General features: G+C 49.7%; 1 protein-coding gene across 2 annotated transcripts in view; it reads right to left on the bottom strand.

The window, feature by feature from the left end:
• The window catches only part of TOP1MT (DNA topoisomerase I mitochondrial), a 1598136-nt gene that overhangs the window by 270293 nt on the left and 1305147 nt on the right, over positions 1-22696 (bottom strand). For both annotated transcript variants that reach the window (XM_086966300.1, XM_086966301.1), the window contains one exon: positions 2263-2357. In XM_086966300.1, coding sequence (XP_086822426.1) covers positions 2263-2357 — 95 coding nt within the window. The remainder of the gene's footprint in view (positions 1-2262; positions 2358-22696) is intronic.

The raw sequence follows: 22696 nt of genomic DNA on the forward strand, positions 1-22696 counted from the left end.
CTCTCCCCTACAACCGTGGTGGTTTCGGGGTTTTCGGATGTCCGCCTTTACTATTTAGCGGCTCAATGTCACTACTCATACCGCTAGTATCACCATGATGCCCGTATCCCATCTCAAACCAGAGAGAGACCAACTAGGGGACCTCCTACATTCCTCTATACTACTGAAAGGCATCCCTTTAGACTCTTACAACATCCAAAAGTCTCCACAACATGCCGGGTGTGGCAGAGGCTTTTGGATAATAGCCCCTGGCTGTCTCTTACAAGTGTAGGACTAGTTCAATGCACCCTTCAGCGTCACGACCTCAGCACCTTGGAAGAAGTTTTTCCAGATGGGTATGTCCTTGCACATGCAGACGATATCCATTTTCATAACGCCACTTACATGGATCACTTTATGCTCCGACAACTACAGAATACTTTATGCTCCCGCATGCCTTTCTACCCTTTGGCCCTTGATGACCTTCCCCCGCTTTCACTCGTATTATCGGATTCAAATGGTGACAGACTTGGCTCTAAACTGTACCATTCCTGTTTATCCTTGAAGCCCAATACTACAAACTGGGCCAGGGAGGCCTGGGGCACTGACCTGGGCTTTCCACTCTTACTCTTGTTGTTCCTAAACTCGTCGTTATTCAATCAACCACGGACAAACTCTTGCATTTCAAATTTCTGCATCGAGCTTATGTCACTCCTGATGCTATTGCAAAGTTTGATCGTACATACCCAGCTCAGTGCCCTAAAAGCTCCACCCTGACACAGCTTTTACACCGGGCTTGGACATGCCCTCAAATCCTCCCCTACTAGTTCTCTGGTCTTTTCTCTCATCTCCACCATAACTGGCTTAGAGGTCACACCGAACCCTCTCACTGAAGTCCTGGGATACACTGGGGATGTCCCTAGATGCATATACATATTTGTGTCGCTGGGGCTGCTACTGGCCAAGTGTGAAATTGCAACTCTCTGATGCGCCAACAGCTCCCCTTCCACCTCAAGCTGGTTGAGAAGCATGACATACTGTGACAGAGTCAGTGGTGGATATGCTTAATTACCTCCAGGCCCGAGACGTTTCACAAGCACGCAGGGATTACCTACTCAGTTTGGAACCAGACACTCCGGACTGAATACAATTTTTTCTCTATGCATTCTGCCGCATTTTCTGTTTCTACGCCATGTATCCTGACGATCATGTATACTCCATACGCTCCATCAAAGGATATATTTGTACGATGCGTTTGATGATTGGATCAATTGTTTCAACTGGTCTAGCCAATGTCCATGTACTATGCCAAATATCCTCAGTGTTCGAGTACCCGTCTGCAATTTTGCTCGATCTGTCGTATTGTTGTCTTACATGTCATGTGTTTAAAAAAGACTAATAGATTTACAAAAAAGAAACCTGTTTTAGGGAGTGACTTTCCTTGGACACAGTTGAAAATTTCAAGAAAACATTTTCACAGGAGAAAATAATTCGAGAACAACCTCTGGATCCACATCTGAAGGTGCAGAAGGTAAGGGAACAGATGTCATTCTGTAATCTGTATTATTAGATTAGTAAAACTTTGCCCCCATCTTTCTTGTTTCACACGGAACCCTTGTAAATGTTTGTGTGAATCACCAACAAGTACAGTGTAGAGTGACGTCTGCTCTTTATAGCAACCGTTTATGCACAAACAGCATTTAATGGAACTAATATTTATGGGCACTATTAAACAAATTGCAGAGTCTAGAAGTAAGGTATACGCTAGGCTAAAGTGGGTATTGTTCAATTTAAATAACTTGGAAAGAGCCAAAGTCTGCTTTAAAATTAAAGAAACCCAGGTTCCTAGTCTGGATATATGGCAATTCAATATTTCCCATCCTTAATGAGACCGGATATAAATATGGAAAATAGCTGGTCTAATTGAGTTTGACCAAAAAAAGAGTACATGTCAGCAATTCATAATAGTGCTTGTAGTGTGTGCATTGCTATACCCAGATATCTTGTTAACTAACAAAGAGCTACACAATCCAGGGAGATTCTTTTGTTTGCTGTCTCTTATGAAGAACCTATTTTTCATAACAAGTACATCATTTCTTAGAAGCTCCAATGATACATTGAACAAATCTTAATCCAACAATGGCAGGTTGGAGAATCTAACCCTCCCACAATACAATCTTTGATATTTGTGCCCATGCATCTCAACAAAGAATTTTAAATTCTACCTAGGTTTATGTGGGCACATTTTATGAGTCAGACCTACAATACAATAGTTACACCTACTTTCTTGATCTTTCATTATCTCTTTCCTTAAGCTCAGCTTTTGCTTTCTTCAACTCTTTCTTGGCCTCTGACAACAGCTCTTTTTTTGCATCAATCTGCAAACGAAATAGAACATTTTATTAAGATCTGCAATCTGTTCTCTGAAAAACACCACAGTCATGCAGATTACATGCTTTAAATATAACGGACACTATAGTGGCCCAACAGTATAATCTAACAAGTTGAAAGCATTTGTCATCAGCAACAGTAAAAAAAAACATTTTTACAAACGATATGAAAGCAAACAAGCATAGCAACCTCGGACCATTGGTCGAAGGCATACTCTCTCTCCCAAGCAGCTCCGCTCCTACCTCTCCGCCCTTGAGCCTCCTCCTGGGAGATGTTCGAGACCTCCGCGTGCTAGTATTACTCCGTGTGCCTGACTCTGCCCCTTGGGGCTCGAAACACATGGTATTGTTGGGTTATATTTTTTTATTCCTGGTATTGCCCATTTTTGCCGTTCTCCCCGCTCCCATCTCCTGCACCAGCTGCCCCTGCCCCCCTGTCCACACCCGCTCCCGCCTCCCAGCTGCTCCTCCCTACTTAATGGTGGCCGCTGCGTGGTCACGCAGAAGGCGCACCTAAGGCAAGCCAGTCTGCGCCCGTCCGCAACCAGCGCCAGGAACCTGAATCTACGACCTTCCATCCCTACGACTCAGTCGCCCTCCTTGCACTCAACCCCGGAAGGTCCACAGACTGCCAACAGGCCTCACCAAACACGACCCATGGCCAGTTCTCCTGCCTCCGCTGCTGCCAGACCTTCACTACCACCCCGACCCTCAACACCACCAACGCCAGCACCGACGACACCCTCGGATGCATCCTCCTCAATGTGCGCTCCGTACACAAACACGCCATGGAGATCTCGCCTGAGATCGCCTTCTTCACAGAGACCTGGACCAACGGCGTCTCCGCCCAGACATCAACAGCGCCATCCTGGACGGATACAAGATCCAGAGGAAGGATGCCCCAAACACACGGGAGGATGCCTCGCCATCGCCCACAAAAGCACCCTCCGCCTCACCACCTCGAGTGAAACCTTCCCCTCTGCCAAACACCTGCATTTCCAGATCTATACCAGACCAGCCATAAGACCACACTCCAGAGAACACTCATCTACAGACCCCCCCACCCCCTCTGGACACCCTTTGCCACAACCATCACAGACTTCATCGCACCCCACGCCATCGCATCAATGAACTACATACTTATTCGAGACCTTACCTTCCACCTCGACAACCCCAGCCACCCCATCTCAACCATCCTTCATGACAACCTCGGACTCAACCAACTCGTCACCACACGGACACACCCTCGACCCCAATCTTTGCTGGTGGTAACAGCGTCCACTTCAGGCGCACTTCCCAACCAGCTTGGACTGACCACCACTGCATTCACTTCACTGTCGACAAACCCAAGATACCAAAACCAGCCCCCCGCCTGCCATGAAGAAATTGGAGCAAGGTCTCCGACGAGCAACTGAACTCCACCCTCTCCCGAGGAAACCACACCCGGGCATCCGACGCAAACACCACAGCCTGAGGACTCAACACATCCATCTCCAACTGCACAGATGAGCTCACCCGCTAGACAACCCCGGCAAACAACGCCCCAGAAAAGCAGCCTGGTTCACCACCGACCTCCAAGAAGCCAGCGCACCTGCAGACACCTGGAAAACTACCGATAACTACTCCACCTACAAAGATGCCATGATGGACTACCACAACCAAATTAGAACCAAAAGGAACTTTATCCACAACAAAATCCTTACCAACTCCAAGGAACTCCAGTGACATCCAGGAATTCACCATCCCACGCAGCGAAGCCACAGACATCACCCGTCCCAAGACTTCTGCGACAAGTTTGAAACCGACTTCCATCTCAAGATCAGAACTCTCTACACCAACTTCATCGACCACCCACAAGAAGCCTCAGCCAGCCCATCGCCTGCCCAAGACACCAGCCAGCCCACCATCTCCAACTGGACACCAATCACGACTGAGGACACCACCACGGCCTTGAAAGACATCCACTCTGGGGGGGGGGGGGGGGGGGGGGGGGGGGGGGGAACCGACCCCTGCTCCCCGCACATCTACCACAGAGCAGCAGATACCATCCCGACCTGCTACACACCATCAACACCACCTTCAAAACAGACACCTCCCCAGGCGACTGGAAATGTGCTGAAGTCAGGCCCTACCGACCTCAAAAACTGCCGGCCCATCTCGCTTCTCCCCTTCGCTGCCTAAGTGGCAGAGAAAACAGTCAACAAGACGCTGACACGACTCATCAAAGAGCACGCCGTCCTCGACCCGTCACAATCCGGATTTTGAACCGACCACAGCACCGAGACCGCCCTACTCGCCGCCACGGATGACATCTGCACCCTCCTGGACCAAGGCCACTCTGCAGCCCTCATCCTTCACGACCTGTCCGCAGCCTTTCACACCGTCTCTCACCGCACACCGGTCGCCACACTACACAACATCGGCATACAAGGAACTGCCCTAGACTGGATCCGCTCGTTCCTCACCGAAAGAAGCCAGTGGATCAGACTACAGCCCTTTCTCTCCACCCCCACGGAAATCACCAGTGGAATCCCACAGGGGTCGTCTCTAAGCCCGACCCTCTTCATTATCTACATGGCACCCCTCAGAGACATCGTCCAACAACACAGCCTCAACATCGTATCATACGCCGACACCCAGATCATACTCTCCCTCGTCAAAAGACCCCACCACCGCAAAACTCAACTTCCAGAAGGGAATGCAAGAAGTAACAGACTGGATAACCAACAGCTGCCTAAAACTCAACACCGAGAAGACAGAAGTCCTTGTCACCACCCCTTCAGCATGGGACAACACCTGGTGGCCCACTGCCACCGGAAGCCCCCCAACATCCACAGACCACACCAAAAACCTTGGCATCGTACGCGACTCATCCCTCGCCATGAACCGACAGGTCAACACTGTCACCTCCAGCTGCTTCAACACCCTTGCAAAGACCTTCAAATGGACGCCCGCCACCTGAGTCGATGAAATCAGGCACCCACGCACTCATCACCAGCAGACTGCACTATGGCAACGCACTCTATGCCGGTATCAACAAGTCCCTACTACGCAAACTCCAAACAATACAGAACACCGCTGCCAGACTAGTCCTCGGCATCCCCCGACATGAACACGTCAGCCAACACCTACGGCGACGACACTGTCTCCCCGTGGAGAAGAGAGTCACCTTCAAAATCCACACTCACGCCTACAAATGCCTACACAACAACGGACCCAAATACCTCAACGACAGAATAAACTTCCACGTACCCAAATGAAACCTGCGATCGTCCAACCTCGCACTGGCTGAAACCCCGCGCATCCACAGGGCCAGAGCAGACATCAGATCGTTCTCTCACATTGCAGCCACAAGACCTGGAACGAGCTACCGGCAGACATCAGACTTGCCCCCTCCCTGAACACCTTCAGGAAAACTCTCAAGACCTGGCCCTTCGGCTGAACGGACTGGCGTACCCCACCCAGCACCTTGAGACCCTCACGGGTGAGTAGCGCGCTTATGATTCCCGGAATGATTGATAGATCCGCATTGTAAAATAAAAGTGCTAGAAATATTCTTTGTTTTTTAAAAAAATTAGTAATTATGACTAAAAACCACATGTAGCAAAAATGTCCATTAAAAAGGAGTGTTTTTGTGAAATTCAAGGTTTTATTATTAGATCTGTTAAGGCCAATTTATCAAATTCAGCAACAAGTGGCATGGCATAAAAGAAGTAAAATTAGTCAATGAGAGAACCGACCAAAACAATTGTGTTCTTATATTCATGATCAATTAAGAAGACTCTCCCATTTCCAATGCAGACTCTCCCATTTCCAATGCAACCTCTCCCAAGTGGATCCATGTTCTGCCATCGCTGCAGATGTGTTATCCGCAAATAGGGATACAATTGTAGATACCACAGACATTGAATGATGGGGTAAGCACCCACCAAAGCATATGCAAATACTCTACCCACCAAAAAAAGGTTGTATATCGTCTTTCTGTGTTTCTGTGGCCCACCCGCCTTCCAGGGAAATCATTAGGACATTTACCCTAAATCTACCTCACTTAGAAAACAGAAAGCTTACTACCACACCAGGGATACTATCAGTAAGATAAATGGGACTGGGCCAGAAAAATTGGCATCAAGCCATACCCCATTCGCTAAAGTACTTACAGTCTATCTTACCCCTCATCCCCTGGGAACAGATTGTGGGAACTACACTCAATTCTGCCGTCTTCGGCTAAACAGAAACCATACAAGACACCATGGGATGGGGTGGGAGCAGCCTGTCCTGGTCATACCACTCTCTTCACCAAAGGCAACAGGAGTGGAAATTTACTTTTAGAACAAAAATGGGGGAGGGCTGGCACATCCTGGCATCAGCACTTCTACCACCCCTAAAGTCCCAACAGTGTTTCTGTCCCTGAGCCCCAGCCACCCCTCAAAGGTCTAGTGCCTGAATATTGCAACCATCCCCAAGGCTTTTGAATATTGTTTTTACATATGGGCTAGCACAGAGGTACAGTTATCCTATCATGGTAAACAAGGTTCACACAGGAGCGACCTGTGGGACCCGGAGGGTTGAGAAGCTTTTCAAAAAATGAAGAGGATGTGGGGGATACGTCCTCCCGTGTAAACTCAACAAAACGACATAGTATCCTGCCTTGGGTTGTAGGGATAATAGTGTATACTACACAAAACATGGATTGGGGAGGGTAGGTCACCCCCTCGTGGGTATGCTGGCTCGGCTTGACTATTGCGGGGAAGGAAACAAATCCTTTTTTATATATAATTCTCACACACTCTAGTAGTGTCATGCTTTATCACCCGGTTCACCTTGAGTCCTAAAGGTCAGGGTGGGTTCGACCGTATTTCAGTGAGCACTTAAGGATAGAGGGTGACCAGGGGGCTTAACTAGAGATTAAAAATTTCTCACCTTCTCCTACGTAGCCATTTATTAGTGGAGAGGGTGGGGAAAGCTACAATAAGGTAAGGGGTAATGTAGAATTTTATGGTTCTATGACCCTATTTTTTTTACCAACATGTTTCAGCCCTATTCTAAGGCCTAACAAGGTCCTGGAGTTTTATCAGGGTATCAAATAAAACCCTCTCTGGTAAATTGAGTTACAAGAATAACTTGCAGAGTAATGTCATGCACTATTGTATGGGCAGTGTTGATACTTACCCATCATTTTTTTCTTTCTGTTGCGTCACCCACAACTGATGGGTGTCATGTACCTCAGGAGCGCCGTGCCCAGGGACCCGAAGGTGTGGGGCAGGCGGCGACGCTTGCGACTCCCGCGGAGCCGCGTGGGCGGTGTCGCCCGAATCCCCGGTCGCATCGTGCGAGCGACGGGGCGGGTCGGAGGACCGATGGTGTCGCTCCGACCTCTCATGCCTCTTACCTGAGGACTTGGAACCAGACGATCGGTGTCCACTCCCGGAACGTCGATGACTCCGACCTCGCGACCTGTCCCTCGACCTCCCGTGGGACCGGGACCGGGACCTGGAGCGGCGCGGGGCCGACTGCCTCAGCTCGAGACGCTTGCGGGACCGCTCCCGCCTAGCCTTCGACGTCAGGGCCCGGCAGTCGGAGCAGGTTCGATCGTCGTGGTCGAGGCCTAAGCACTTCAGGCACCGGCGATGGGGGTCCGTGACCGACATGAGTCGGCCGCACTTCGAGCAAGGCTTGAACCCGGGCATCCCTGGCACCGATAGTCGAGAATCGACTAACTAGAGGATCAAAAAGATCAAAAAAGTTTTCAGTCAAAAAGTGACTGGGGGTAGAGCTTCTTCCGGATCTGCGCTAGCTGGCGCGGAAAAAAGAAGAACTGACGTCAGCGCGCATGGGCGCCGTCTATATACTCCGATGACGTCATCCCGGCGCTCACGACGCCGACGACGGACGCGGAGCCGCAGACGACGCCTACCAGCGCGCAGGGGTATTGCTACGCAAAAATTTCCGGATCCAGTCTGACGCCTGGGGATATTCTAAGGTAAGGAATCTATCACTAACGTGTCTCTTTCAGATACTCGATTTGATAAAACAGTAGTTCTAAGAATGAACTATACCGGATTTTGAGGGTACTATGGCACCTTGGAGTGAAGAGAGAATAAAAAGACAATGAAAACTAAGTCAACTTAAGACAACTGCACTCCCTTTGTAGGGATGTGCCTCTGAACATTGATTGACATTAGCATTGCGCATTGGTTTTTATGAGTGGTATTCAAAGTGCACAACAGTTAAAAGAATCGCTTCATTGCCAAGACAAAGTAGCTAAACCAGTTGCACGCTGAAACCAACAGCTGCTCCATGACAGCATGGCCATCAGGGGCACCGACTGAAGAGCCTCCTATTCTCGACCATATACGAGCCAGTGCCCCTGATTACTCTTAGTGAATTGACTGAAGTCAGCTTCCATTTTGTGTAAGAGCGGCAGAGTGGCGCAAGGGCAAAGCGTGCTCCAGACATCTGCCCAAGTGATTTTGCAGATATGGTACAGAAAGCCACTTAAATACAGGCGATCGACGATTCCCTGACCCTCCAAGATTGATGGATGGTAAACAAAAGAAAGTAGTATTAGCAAGGGATGTATTGCTATTGGCCGGCTCCACTGACAGGGCAAGTAGAGTGATGGCAAAAAGATGTTCAACGAGATGGCCTATAAGATTTGAAATCAACACAGACCTTTGCACAGCGATAAATTGGACCCACAGAATCTCTACCCCAGAAAGGTAGAGGGGAATGGTAGTATTACCAAATGCTCCGGATTTTGCAAGATAATTCTGGTTTCCCACCTAATATTTTGAATACAACAAGCATTTGCAATGCAATAGGTCTCGCATTAGGAAGGTTTGAGCTATTGGTCTTGTAAATGGCAAATTTTTTATTTATGTGTTGGTTTTGAAAATAGCGACATTAATAGCTTTGTCATTTACAATGCCAATACTTTTAACTTTTACAAATGTGACACCTATAGCATTTGTAATACAACATATTTTGTATTTACATGACTTAGATGTATTGATATTACAAATAACAATGGCTTTTAATTTTTTTTAAATAATTAATACTTACATAAGTTATTGTAATTTATAATGGCAATAGCTTAAACTTTTGTAAATAACTTTTGTGAAGATAATGTTCAGTGTATTTAATTGTGACGAAAATCCAAGAACAGAAGTGAAATATTAACATCTTTTTGTGACACTTGTAATAAAGCTTGAAACATTAAGAGAACATATTTGAACCAGTTGTTGTTGAATGGTTGCACAGATTGATGCTGTGGTGGCGCTGAGTGATGTTGTGGTGGCGACGAGTGATGCTGTGGCGTTCAGAGATGCTGAGTTGGCGCATAGTGATGTCGTGGTGCCCCGGAGTGATGCTGTGGTGGTGCGATAGTTAGAGTGATGGCGACAGATATATAGAAGGAGGGATAAATAGACAGAGTGAGGGCGATCAACAGATAGATAGTGAGGGCGATAGATAGCTAGAGGGCAATAGATAGAGGGAGATAGAGTGAGAGCAATAGATAGATAGAGTGAGGGCGAAAGATAGATAGAGTGAGGGCGATAGATAGAGGGAGATAGATAGAGTGAGGGCGATAGAGAGTGAGGGCTATAGATAGATAGAGTGAAGGCGATAGATAGGGTGATCGATGGAGGGCGATGGATAGATAGTTAGATTGAAAGATAGATAGAGAGTAAGGGCGATAGATAGAGTGAGGGCGATAGAGTGCAATAGATAGACAGATAGAGTGAGGGCGATAGATAGATAGATAGAGTGAGGGCGATAGATAGAGTGAGGGCGATAGATAGAGTGAGGGCGACAGATAGAGTGAGGGCGATAGATAGAGTGAGGGCGATAGATAGAGTGAGGGCGATAGATGTGTGTGATTGTGTGTGTGTGTGTATGGTTGTGTGTGTGTGGTTGTGTGTGCGTTGTGTGTGTTGTGTTTGTGGTTGAGTGTGTGGTTGTGTGCGTGGTTGTGTGTGTGGTTGTGTTTGGTTGTGGGTGTGTGTGGTTGTGGGTGTGTGTGGTTGTGTGTGTGGTTGTGTGTGAGATTGTGTGTGTGGTGTGTTTGTGTGGCTGTATGTATGTGTGTGTGCGCGATTAGAGAAGGATGTATGTGCAAGAGAGTAGCAGATCAGCACAGCAGAAGAGAACAGGGAGTGAGGCAATAGATAGAGAGGGCGATAGATAGAGTGAGGGCGACAGATAGATAGAGTGAGGGCGACAGATAGATAGAGTGAGGGCAATAGATACATAAGAGTGAGGGCCATAGAGTGAGGTCGATAGATAGATGTGTGTGTGTGTGTGTGGAGTGTGTGTGTGGTTGTGTGTGTGTGTGGTTGTGTGTGTGTGTGGTTGTATGTGGGTGTGGTTGTGTGTGTGGTTGTGTGTATGGTTGTGTGTGTGGTTGTGTATGTGGTTGTGGTTGTGTGTGTGGTTGTCTGTGTTCTGGTAGTTGTGTGTGTTCTGTGTGGTTGTGTGTGTTCTGTGTGGTTGTGTGTGTTCTGTGTGGTTGTGTGTGTTCTGTGTGGTTGTTGGTGTGTGGTTGTGTGGGTGTGTGGTTGTGTGGGTGTGTGGTTGTGTGGGTGGGTGTAGTGTGTGTGTGTGGTTGTATGTGTGTGGTTGTATGTGTGGGTGTGCGTGGTTGTATGTATGTGTGCGGTTAGAGAAGGATGGTTGTGGAAGAGAGCAGCAGATCAGCACAGCAGAAGAGAACAGGGAGTGAGGGCGATAGATAGAGTGAGGGCCACAGATAGATAGATAGAGTGAGGGCGACAGATAGATATGAGTGAGGGCGATAGACAGAATGAGGGCGATAGATAGAGTGAGGGCGATAGAGTGAGGGCAATAGATAGATAGAAAGAGTGAGTGTTAGAATTGGGGGTCTCTGGTTGGCGCAAGTATTCACTTGTGACAAGCAGGGAACCCCTCCTCTAAGTCAGGGCAAAGGATGACCCCTTAGAATTACCCTTGCTCACCCTCTAGGTGCGTGGCGTGAGCAGCCAAGGCTATTCTTCAGGCGTTATTGGGTTAAGCATTTGTAATCACACACACAGTAAATGTACCAATCCTCCCACAAATGGACACCAGGCTGTGGATATATGAAAATACGTCTCCTTTATATAAAAATATATCTATGCAGGCAAGCCTTTATCACAAGACCAGTATAACGTTTTTAAGCTTAGGCCACAAGATGGTAAAATAATGGCAATGTTCTCTTTGGGATATTTCTTCTTGGATTACTTCATAGTACTGGTCAGTCTTACAGGGATTAAATGCTTCCACAAACCCCTTCTCTGGGGTTTAGGTACTTCTTTCAGGGCCCCGGTACGGTGCTTTCAAGAGTCCTGCCCTCGGGAACGCTCCTGTGCGCTCCGTATGATCACGAAGGGCGGCTCTACCAATCCTCACGCATCTAGTGTGAGCAGCGTACGGGCAATCTCTACAGGTACGAGCCGTACCCCGCTCTCCAAGCAATGCGAGGCATACTCTGTTGAAAAACAATACGGAACGTACTCTGTTGAAGCACCACGGGGAAAGAAGGCGTTGGGGGGGGGGGGGGGGGGGGGGGGGGGGTGAAAGGCGGCACGGCCTGCAAACTCCTCTGGTCGGCGGGTGGGGACAGCAGGGCACGGGCCTACGTGTGGGCTACGGTCTCGGCGTAGGTCACCGCCTTGAGGAAATTCCGGCGGGAGGGGCGAGTGAGCACTCTCCAGTGGCGGGCAGGGGCAGGGGAGGAGACCGGCTCCCGAGTGCCACAGCCCTAGGACAGGAACAGACTAATTTGCATACAGCCAGGTTCTGAAACTGGGATGGTGCAGTGAGCTAAAAACGGTGTTGGATCTAGCCCTGATCTCTTGACTGGGTGAGAGCTTTCTGCTTAATTCAGAGACTCTGTCCCTCACCACCCCTTGTTGTAAATATTTTTGTCCACCCTAAGCGTGGAAGGGTATTCTCAGATGTGAGACCCTTGCTCATTGCACCATCAGGATTCAAGCAAACCGGGCCGAAGACGGCTGTAATGCCAGAAACCGGTCCCCGGGAGCTTGCTTCCTTCCCAGTGTAAGAATTGGCTTTTGTAGTTTGGTTTGCCCTGTTCCCATCATGCACTGGGACAGGAACAGACTAATTTGCATACAGCCAGGTTCTGAAACTGGGATGGTGCAGTGAGCTAAAAAACGGTGTTGGATCTAGCCCTGATCTCTTGACTGGGTGAGAGCTTTCTGCTTAATTCAGAGACTCTGTCCCTCACCACCCCTTGTTGTAAATACAGCCCTAGGAGGGCCAGTCCTTCCAGCTTCTTCTTCTCCTTCAAGTTGGGCAGAGGTTCGTTGTGGGAAACAGGATTCTAATTTGCTAGGAGCAGGGCTCCTTCTTTTATACAGAATTTATTTTGTCTTCTCAGGCCTGGGGGCCTTTGCATAGCCTAATTCAGTTTAGGAGCACTCTGCTGTGCTGTTCCTGGCTTCTCCTTTCAGTGTGAGGGGCAGGCACATCAGACGCTCCGCAGGAGGTGACGCCAGCATTCAGATGACCAGTACAGCCAGGAGTACCTTGTTGACAGTCTTCCCTCTCCTGGGTCAGGTGTCGGGCAGAGTCATCAGTCGCTCCCCAGGGAGCGGAGCCAGTATTGTGGTGGCAGAGCACAGCCCTATTCAGAGTCCAGGGGCACTCCCACCTCCCATTAAGGTGTAATCCTTGCATTCACCACCTGTCATCCCCCAGCCCTATCACTCACACAACCCAGACAGCAGATACACATCCTAGCAGAGGCGGGCTTAAATTGTTAGGCAAGCAAATGCTAACTTTCTAAAATTAGCATTGCAAACACAGGATATTAAAATAAACTTTGCTAAAAGAAGTATTTTATTATTCTGAGTTCAGGCATACTAAACTTGACTTTCTATCATGTTCCCTGAGCCTGCTGGGATTATAGGGTGTAATAATTCCAGCAGCTCATCTTGGCCTAAGAGAACAGGTAGCCTTACAATAGTGAAAAACGAATTTGGCTGTAATTCACTATTAGGACATGCCACACACATCAGGGTTTGTCCTCCCTTACACTTACAATGCACCCTGTCATAGGGGTGACTAATATGAAGCAAAGGGAAGGTTTTTGAGGGTGGCAAGTGTGTGCACTTTCCCAGCCAGCATGACAGTACCCGACTGCACTCAGGTTCTACAATGGCAGACCCTAGACACATTTTACAGGGCTGCTTCTGTGGGTGGCGCAACCAGCGCCGCAGGCCCACTAGCAGTATTGGTATTTACAAGCCCTGGCACTCCTAGTGCACTCTACTGGGGACTGACAGTAAATCCAATGAACCAATCATGGAAATCAATTACATATACATTTTGCACAGGGAGAGCATATGCACTTTAGCACTGGTCAGCAGTGGTAAAGTGCCCAGAGCCATTAAACCAACAAAAACAGGTCAGAGAAAATATTGGAGGAAGGCAAAAAGTTCAGGGATGACCCTGCCAAGAGGGCCAAGTCCAACACAACCCCCTTTCAGCCAAAACGCAGGGTAGACCAATCACCACTGTGATGGGCTTCCCTGCTTTGGGCGATAGAACATGGACCTGTCCCGCAACAGCAGTGGCACATTCCAGTCCTACGCCAATCTGAACCTATTTCAAATCCTCTGTCCATACCCTCAGGGTCCACCCAGCTAATCCATGGGGCACCCTTCTCTTTCTCTGTGGACACCACCTGTGCAGCCTCTAACCTTAACTTGCTCACAGGTGTGTCCCAAAAGACAGTCATCAAATCACAGTGGCCACTGACAGTAGTCAGGGCTGAGACCCAGACCTTATGCCTCTCAGGGCTCTCAAACCTCTGTGGCGTTAAGGAGCGGGGGGCAGTAGCCCAGGGTGCTTGGCACCTTTTGTCCCTCCTGTCAGGTCAGGTATGTTGTCCTGGCACTGACCCGCCAGCCCCAGGCCTGTACCTGGCGGCTGGAGCAAAGACTGGGGTGGGCTCTCCCACCCCCGGTCCTCCTCCTTGGGGCTCGGTACCCTCCCACCTGGAGTGGTACCCCCTTCCAGAATTGTCAGGGCACCTGTGGCAGGTGACCTGCACAAGTCGCCCACCAGTTCAGGGGTGCTATCCTGCAACTGGGGCACCAGGTCAGGGGGGACACCCTGCACCTGGCCCTCTATCCCAGGGTCTAAACCCTCTAGTTGAACCGGGGTCAGAGGCGAGGACTCCATCCCTCTGCACCCCCTTCCAGAGTACTGCCCACTCCCAACTGGAGGGGTACTGCCAGACACCAGAACTGCTGGAGCTCTGTTTGCAGAGGCTCCACGTTCTCTAGCCACTGGGGGATCCCCCTCAGAGGGTGACTCATCCGTTTAGCCTAGGCTCCCCACCTGGTGTCCCCTTAAAGAACCATCCAGGCTCTGAGACTGAGGTTGGGCACTACCGGGACAAAACCCATTCTCACTCCTTACCCTTAAGGACAGGACATGAGGCCCTACACCCCTCTCACTACTACAGGACCTGGCTGGGCTTCTCTGCGCCACTTCCACCACTCTGGGCTGGAAGTTACCTGAGCCACTCCCCACAGGATCACACCCCAATGCCTCTTCAGACCCTCTGGAATCCACCGCAAGGTCTGCCTCCAATGTGAGCTCCCTGGGGTCAGAGAACTCACTCTCAAACAGTTGTTGGCATAGCTCTGGAAAACTGGGACTTAAACTATGCCCTCCCACAATTGGATTACACAGCCCCCTAGCAGGGTTAACCAAACTACTATATATGAAAATATGTCCCCTTTATATAAAAATATATCTATGCAGGCAAGCCTTTATCACAAGACCAGTATAACGTTTTTAAGCTTAGGCTACAAGATGGTAAAATAATGGTAATGTTCTCTTTGGGATATTTCTTCTTGGATTACTTCTTAGTCCTGGTCAGTCTTACAGGGATTAAATGCTTCCAACAACCCCTTCTCTTGGGTTTAGGTACTTCTTTCAGGGACCCGGTACGGTGCTTTCAAGAGCCCTGCCCTCGGGAACGCTCCTGTGCGCTCCGTATGATCACGAAGGGCGGCTCTACCAATCCTCACGCATCTAGCGTGAGCAGCGTACGCCGCGTACGGGCAATCTCTACAGGTACGAGCCGTACCCTGCTCTCCAGGCAATGCGAGGTGTACTCTGTTTAAAAAAACACTACGGAGCGTACTCTGTTGAAGCAATGCGGAGCGCACTCGGTTTAACAAGCAATGCGGGGCGTACTCTGTTGAAAAACAATACATAACGTACTCTGTTGAAGCACCGCGGGGAAAGAAGGCGTTGTGGTCCCCGAGCCCGTTGTGAGAGAGACGTACCTTGGGACAGCAGTTCATTTCCTGGGACGAGTCGTGCACGGACAGGGCGACTCGTTTCTGGCAGTGTCTTTGGATTTCCGTCAGCGGCGGGTGTGTGCGCCCAGGAGGGCGCGGCCCACGACCTCGGTACAGATGGTATGGGGTCTCCCAACAGGGAGGGGGGGGGCCGGGGGGCGGTGCGGCCTGCAAATTTCTCGGGTCGGCTAGCCGGGACAGCAGGGCATGGTCCTACGTGCGGGCTGCGGTCTCGACGTAGGTCACCAGCCTTGAGGAAATTCCGGCGGGAGGGGCGAGTGAGCGCTCAACACGCTCAAGTGGCAGGCAGGGGCAGAGGAGCCGACGGGCTCCAAAGTGCCACAGCCCTAGGAGGGGGCAATAGGGGCACAAACTCTAATCCGGCGGGAGGCACACACGGCTGGTAGATAGAAACAAGCAAAGACACAATGAACCCACTGGTCCTGGGGTTCAGTTCAGGGGGGCAAGCTCAGTCAAGCCCTTGGAGAAAGTTTCAGCACAAGTCTACAAAGTCTTTTCAATAAGTCTTCTCCTCTCCTTTCTCAGCAAGGCAGACAGCATGCCAGTCCTTCCAGCTTCTTCTTCTCCTACTAGTTAAGCAGAGGTTTGTTGTGGGAAACAGGATTCTAATTTGCTAGGAGCAGGGCTCCTTCTTTTATACAGCATTTCTTTTGTCTTCTCAGGCCAGGGGGGCCTTTGCATAGCCTAATTCAGTTTTGGCGCTCTCTGCTGTGCTGTTCCTGGCTTCTCCTTTCAGTGTGAGGGGCAGGCACATCAGATGTCCGCAGGAGGTGAATCCAGCATTCAGATGACAAGTACAGCCAGGAGTACCTTGTTGACAGTCTTCCCTCTCCTGGGCCAGGTGTCGGCCAGTGTCATCAGTCGCTCCCCAGGGGGCGGAGCCAGCATTGTGGTGGCAGAGCACAGCCCTATTCAGAGTCCAGGGGCACTCCCACTAAGGTGTAATCCTTGCATTCACCACCTGTCATCCCCCAGCCCTGTCACTCACACAACCCAGACAGCAGATACACATCCTAGCAGAGGCGGGCTGAAATGGTTAGGCAAGCATTGCTAAATTTCTAAAAGTAGCATTTGCAACCACAGGATATTAAAATAAACTTTACTAAAAGAAGTATTTTATTATCTGAGTTCAGGCATACTAAACTTGACTTTCAACCATGTTCCCTGAGCCTGCTGGAAATATAGGCTGTAATAATTCCAGCAGCTCATCTGGCGTAAGAGAACAGGTAGCCTTACAATAGTGAAAAACGAATTTGGCTGTAATTCACTATTAGGACATGCCACACACATCAGGGCTTGTCCTACCTTACACTTACAATGCACCCTGCCCTAGGGCCTACCATAGGGGTGACTAATATGAAGCAAAGGAAAGGTTTTCGAGGCTGGCAAGTGTGTGCACTTGCCCAGCCAGCATGACAGTACCAGACTGCACGCAGGTTCTGCAATGGCAGACCCTAGACACATTTTAAAGGGCTGCTTCTGTGGGTGGCGCAACCAGCGCTGCAGGCCCACTAGCAGTATTGGTATTTACAAGCCCTGGCACTCCTGGTGCACTCTACTGGAGACTGACAGTAAATCCAATGAACCAATCATGGAAATCAATCACATATGCATTTTGCACAGGGAGAGCATATGCACTTTAGCACTGGTCAGCAGTGGTAAAGTGCCCAGAGTCATTAAACCAACAAAAACAGGTCAGAGAGAATATTGGAGGAAGGCAAAAGGTTCAGGGATGACCCTGCCAAGAGGGCCAAGTCCAACAGTGAGGGCGATAGATAGATAGATGTGTGTGGTGGTGTATGTGTGGTTGTGTGTGTGTGGTGTGTGTTTGTGTGTGTGTGTGGTTGTGTGTGTGTAGTTGTGTGTGTGGTTGTTTGTGTGGTTGGTTGTGTGGTTGTGTGTGTATGGTTGTGGGGTTGTGTTTGTGGTTGTGTGTGTGGTTGTGTGTGTGTGGTTTGTGTGTGTATGGTTGTGTGTGTGTATGGTTGTGTGTGTGTATGGTTGTGTATGTGGTTGTGGTTGTGTGTGTGGTTGTGGGTGTGTGGTTGTGTGGTTGTGGGTGTGTGGTTGTGTGGTTGTGGGTGTGTGGTTGTGGGTGTGTGTGTGTGGTTGTGGGTGTGTGGTTGTGGGTGTGTGGTTGTGGGTGTGTGGTTGGGTGTGTGGTTGGGTGTGTGGTTGGGTGTGTGGTTGGGTGTGTGGTTGGGTGTGTGGGTTGTGTGTGTATGGTTGTGTGTGTATGGTTGTGTGTGTATGGTTGTGTGTGTGTATGGTTGTGTATGTGGTTGTGGTTGTGTGTGTGGTTGTGGGTGTGTGGTTGTGGGTGTGTGGTTGTGGGTGTGTGGTTGTGGGTGTGTGGTTGGGTGTGTGGTTGGGTGTGTGGTTGGGTGTGTGGTTGGGTGTGTGGTTGTGTGAGTGTGGGGTTGTATGTGTGTGTGTGCGTGGTTGTATGTATGTGTGTGCGATTAGAGAAGGATGTATGCGGAATAGAGCAGCAGAAAAGAACAGGGAGTGCGGGCGATAGCTAGACAGAGTGAGGGCGACAGATTGAGTGAGGGCAATAGAGTGAGGGCGATCGATAGATAGCTTGAAAGATAGATAGTGAGGGCGATAGATAGATAGAGTGAGGGCAATAGATGTGTGTGGTGTGTGTGTGGGTGTGTGTGTGTGTGGTGTGTGTGGTGTTTGTGGTTGTGAGTATATGGGTGTTGTATGTGGCTGTGGTTGTGTGTGTGATTGTGTGTGTATGGTTGTGGGTGTGTGTGGTGGTGTGGTCGTGTGTGGTTGTGTGTAGCTGTGTGGTTGTGTGTGTGGTTGTGTGTGTGGTTGTGTGTGTGGTTGTTGTGTGTGTAGTTGTGGGTGTGTGGTTGGGTGTGTGTGTGTGTGGTTGGGTGTGTGTGTGTGGTTGGGTGTGTGTGTGGTTGGGTGTGTGTGTGATTGTGTGTGTGTGTGTGTGTGATTGTGTGTGGTTGTGTGTAGTTGTATGTGTGTGTGTGCGTGGTTGTATGTATGTATGTGTGCGATTAGAGAAGGATGTATGCGGAAGAGAGCGGATCAGCACAGCAGAAGAAAACAGAGAGTGAGGGCGATAGATAGAGTGAGGGCGATAGATAGATGTGTGTGGTTGTGTGTGTGTGCATGGTTGTGTGTGGCTGTGTGTGGTTGTGTGTATGGTTGTGGGTGTGTGTGGTTGTGTTTGTAGTTGTGTTTCTGGTTGCGTGTGTGTGGTTGGTTGTGTGTGGTTGTGTGTAGTTGTGGGTGTGGTTGTGTGTGTGTGGTTGGTGTGTGTGGTTGTATGTATGCGTGTGAGCGATTAGAGAAGGATGTATGTGGAAGAGAGCAGCAGATCAGCACAGCAGAAGAGAACAGGGAGTGAGGGTGATAGATGGAGTGAGGGTGTGGTTGTGTGTGTGGTTGTGTGTTGTGTGTGTGTGGTTGTGTGGGTGTGGGTGTGGTGTGGGTGTGTGTGGTTGTATGTGGGTGTGGTTGTATGTGGGTGTGGTTGTATGTGGGTGTGGTTGTGTGTGTGGTTGGGTGTATAGTTGTGTTTGTAGTTGTGTGTGTAGTGCGTATGGTTGTGTGTGTGTATGGTTGTGTGTGTGTGTGTGGTTGTGTGTGTGTGGTTGTGTGTGTGGGTTATGTGTGTGGGTTATGTGTGTGGGTTATGTGTGTGGGTTATGTGTGTGTGTGTGGTTGTGTGTGAGATTGTGTGTGTGGTGTGTTTGTATGTGTGTGTGTGTGTGTGCGTGCGTGGTTGTATGTGTGTGTGCGATTAGAGAAGGATGTATGCGGAAGAGAGCAGCAGATTAGCACAGCGGAAGAGAACAGGGAGTTAAAGAAGGCGGCGGATGGAAAAGAGCAGCAGATCAGCACAGGAGAAGAAAACAGGGAGTTGGAGAAGGGGTGGAAGAGAACAACAGATCGGCCCAGGAGAAGAGAACAGGGAGTAAAAGAAGGAGGTGGGTGGAAGAGAGCAGAAGATCAGCACAGGAGAAGAGAACAGGGAGTTAAAGAAGGAGGCGGGTGGAAGAGAACAGCAGATCGGCACAGGAGAAGAGAAGAGGGAGCTAGAGAAGGAGGTGGTGGAAGAGAGCAGCAGATAGGCACAGCAAAAGAGAACAGGGAGTTAGAGAAAGAGGCAGGTGGAAGAGAACAGCAGATTAGCACAAGAGAAGAGAACAGGGAGTTGAAAGAAGGAGGCGGGTGGAAGAGAGCAGCAGATCAGCACAGGAGAAGAGAACAGGGAGTTAGAGAAGGAGACAGGGTAGAAGAGAGCAGCAGATCAGCATAGGAGAAGAGAAGAGAACAGGGAGTTAGAGAAGGAGGCGGGTGGAAGAGAGCAGAAGATCATCACAGGAGAAGAGAAGAGAACAGGGAGTTAGAGAAGGAGGTGGGTAGGAGAGAGCAGCATATCAGCACAGCAGAAGAGAACAGGGAGTTAAAGAAGGAGGTGGGGTGGAAGACAGTAGCAGATCACCACAGGAGAAGAAAAGAGAACAAGGAGTTAAAGAAGGAGGTGGGTGGAAGAGAACAGCAGATCAGCAGAAGTTAAAAGGGAGTTAAAGAAGGAGGCAGGGTGGAAGAGAGCAACAGATCAGCACAGGAGAAGAGAAGAGAACAGAGAGTTAGAGACAGAGGCGGGTAGAAGAGAGCAGCAGATCAGTACAGGAGAAGAGAAGAGAACAGGAAGTTAGAGAAGGAGGTGGGGTTGAAGAGAACAGCAGATCAGCACGAGAGAAGAGAACAGGGAGTTAAAGAAGGAGGCGGGTGGATGAGAGCAGCAGATCCGCACAGGAGAAGAGAGCAGGGAGTTAAAGAAGGGGGTGAGGTGGAAGAGAGCAGCAGATCAGCACAGGAGAAGATAACAGGGAGTTAGAGAAGGAGACAGGGTAGAAGAGAACAGCAGATCAGCACAGGAGAAGAGAACAGGGAGTTAGAGGAGGTGGGTGGATGAGAGCAGCAGATCTGCACAGGAGAAGAGAACAGGGAGTTAACGACGGAGGCGGGGTGGAAGAGAACAGCAGATCGGCACAAGAGAAGAGAACCGGGAGTTACAGAAGGAGGCGGTGGAAAAGAACAGCAGATCGGCACAGGAAAAGAGAACAGGGAGTTAAAGAAGGAGGTGGGTGGAAGAGAACAGCAGATCAGCACGAGAGAAGAGAACAGGGAGTTAAAGAAGGAGGTGGGTGGAAGAGAACAGCAGATCAGCACGAGAGAAGAGAACAGGGAGTTAAAGAAGGAGGTGGGTGGAAGAGAACAGCAGATTAGCACAGGAGAAGAGAAGAGAACAGGGAGTTAGAGAAGGAGGGGGTGGAAGAGAGCAGCAGATCAGCACAGCAGAAGAGAACAGGGAGTTAAAGAAGGAGGTGGGGGTGGAAGAGAGCAGCAGATCAGCACGGGAGAAGAGAACAGGGAGGTAGAGAAGGCGGTGGGTGGATGAGAGCAGCAGATGAGCACAGGAGAAGAGAACAGGGGGTTAAAGAAGGAGGTGGGGTGGAAGAGAGCAGCAGATCAGCACAGGAGAATAGAACAGGGTGTTAAAGAAAGAGGCGGATGGAAGAGAACAGCAGATCAGCACAGCAAAAGAGAACAGGGAGTTAAAGAAGGAGGCAGGGTAGAAGAGAGCAGCAGATCAGCAGAAGTTAACAGGGAGTTAAAGAAGGAGGCGGGTGGAAGAGAGCAACAGATCAGCACAGGAGAAGAGAACAGGGAGTTAGAGAAGGAGGTGGGGTGGAAGTGAACAGCAGATCAGCACGAGAGAAGAGAAGAGGGAGTTAAAGAAGGAGGTGGGTGGATGAGAGCAGCAGATCAGCACAGGAGAAGAGAAGAGAACAGTTAGTTAGAGAAAGAGGTAGATGGACGAGAACAGCAGATTAGCACAGGAGAAGAGAACAGGGAGTTAAAGAAGGAGGTGGGGTGGAACAGAGCAGCAGACCAGCACAGGAGAAGAGAACAAGGAGTGAGGGCGATGGAGTGAGGGTGTGGTTGTGTGTGTGGTGTGGGTGTGTGTGTGTATGTATGTGTGTGTGCGATTAGAGAAGGATGTATGTGGAAGAGAGCAGCAGTTCAGCACAGCAGAAGAGAACAGGGAGTGAGGGCTATAGATGGAGTGAGGGTGTGGTTGTGTGTGGTGTGGGTGTGTGTGTGGTGTGGGTGTGTGTTTGTAGTTGTGTGTGTAGTTGTGCGTGGTTGTGTGTATGGTTGTGTGTGTGTATTGTTGTGTTTGTGTGGGTGGGTGTGGTTGTGTGGCTGTGTGTGGTTGTGTGTGTGTGTGTGTGGTTGTGTGTGTGTGGTTGTGTGTGGTGGTTGTGTGTGTGTGTTTGTATGTGTGGTTGGGTGTGGTGGTGTGGTTGTGTGTGAGATTGTGTGTGTGGTGTGTTTGTATGTGTGTGTGCGTGGTTGTATGTATGTGTTTGTGCGATTAGAGAAGGATGTATGTGGAAGAGAGCAGCAGATTAGCACAGCGGAAAAGAGCAGGGAGTTAAAGGCGGCGGAAGGAAGAGAGCAGCAGATCGGCACGGGAGAAGAGAACAGGGAGTTAGAGAAAGAGGCGGGTGGAAGAGAACAGCAGATTAGCACAGGAGAAGAGAACAGGGAGTTAAAGAAGGAGGCGGGTGGAAGAGAGCAGAAGATCAGCACATTAGAAGAGAACAGGGAGTTAAAGAAGGAGGTGGGGTGGAAGAGAGCAGCAGATCAGCACATTAGAAGAGAACAGGGAGTTAAAGAAGGAGGTGGGGTGGAAGAGAGCAGCAGATCTCTGAACAGGGAGGTAGAGAAGGCGGTGGGTGGATGAGAGCAGCAGATGAGCACAGGAGAATAGAACAGGGAGTTAAAGAAGGAGGCGGGTGGAAGAGAACAGCAGATCGGCACGGAGAAGAGAAGAGGGAGCTAGAGAAGGAGGTGGTGGAAGAGAGCAGCAGATAGGCACAGGAGAAGACAACAGGGAATTAGAGAAGGAGGCGGGTG

The sequence above is a fragment of the Lissotriton vulgaris genome, chromosome 4_1, assembly GCF_964263255.1.
Source record: "Lissotriton vulgaris chromosome 4_1, aLisVul1.2, whole genome shotgun sequence".
Classification (NCBI taxonomy): domain Eukaryota; kingdom Metazoa; phylum Chordata; class Amphibia; order Caudata; family Salamandridae; genus Lissotriton; species Lissotriton vulgaris.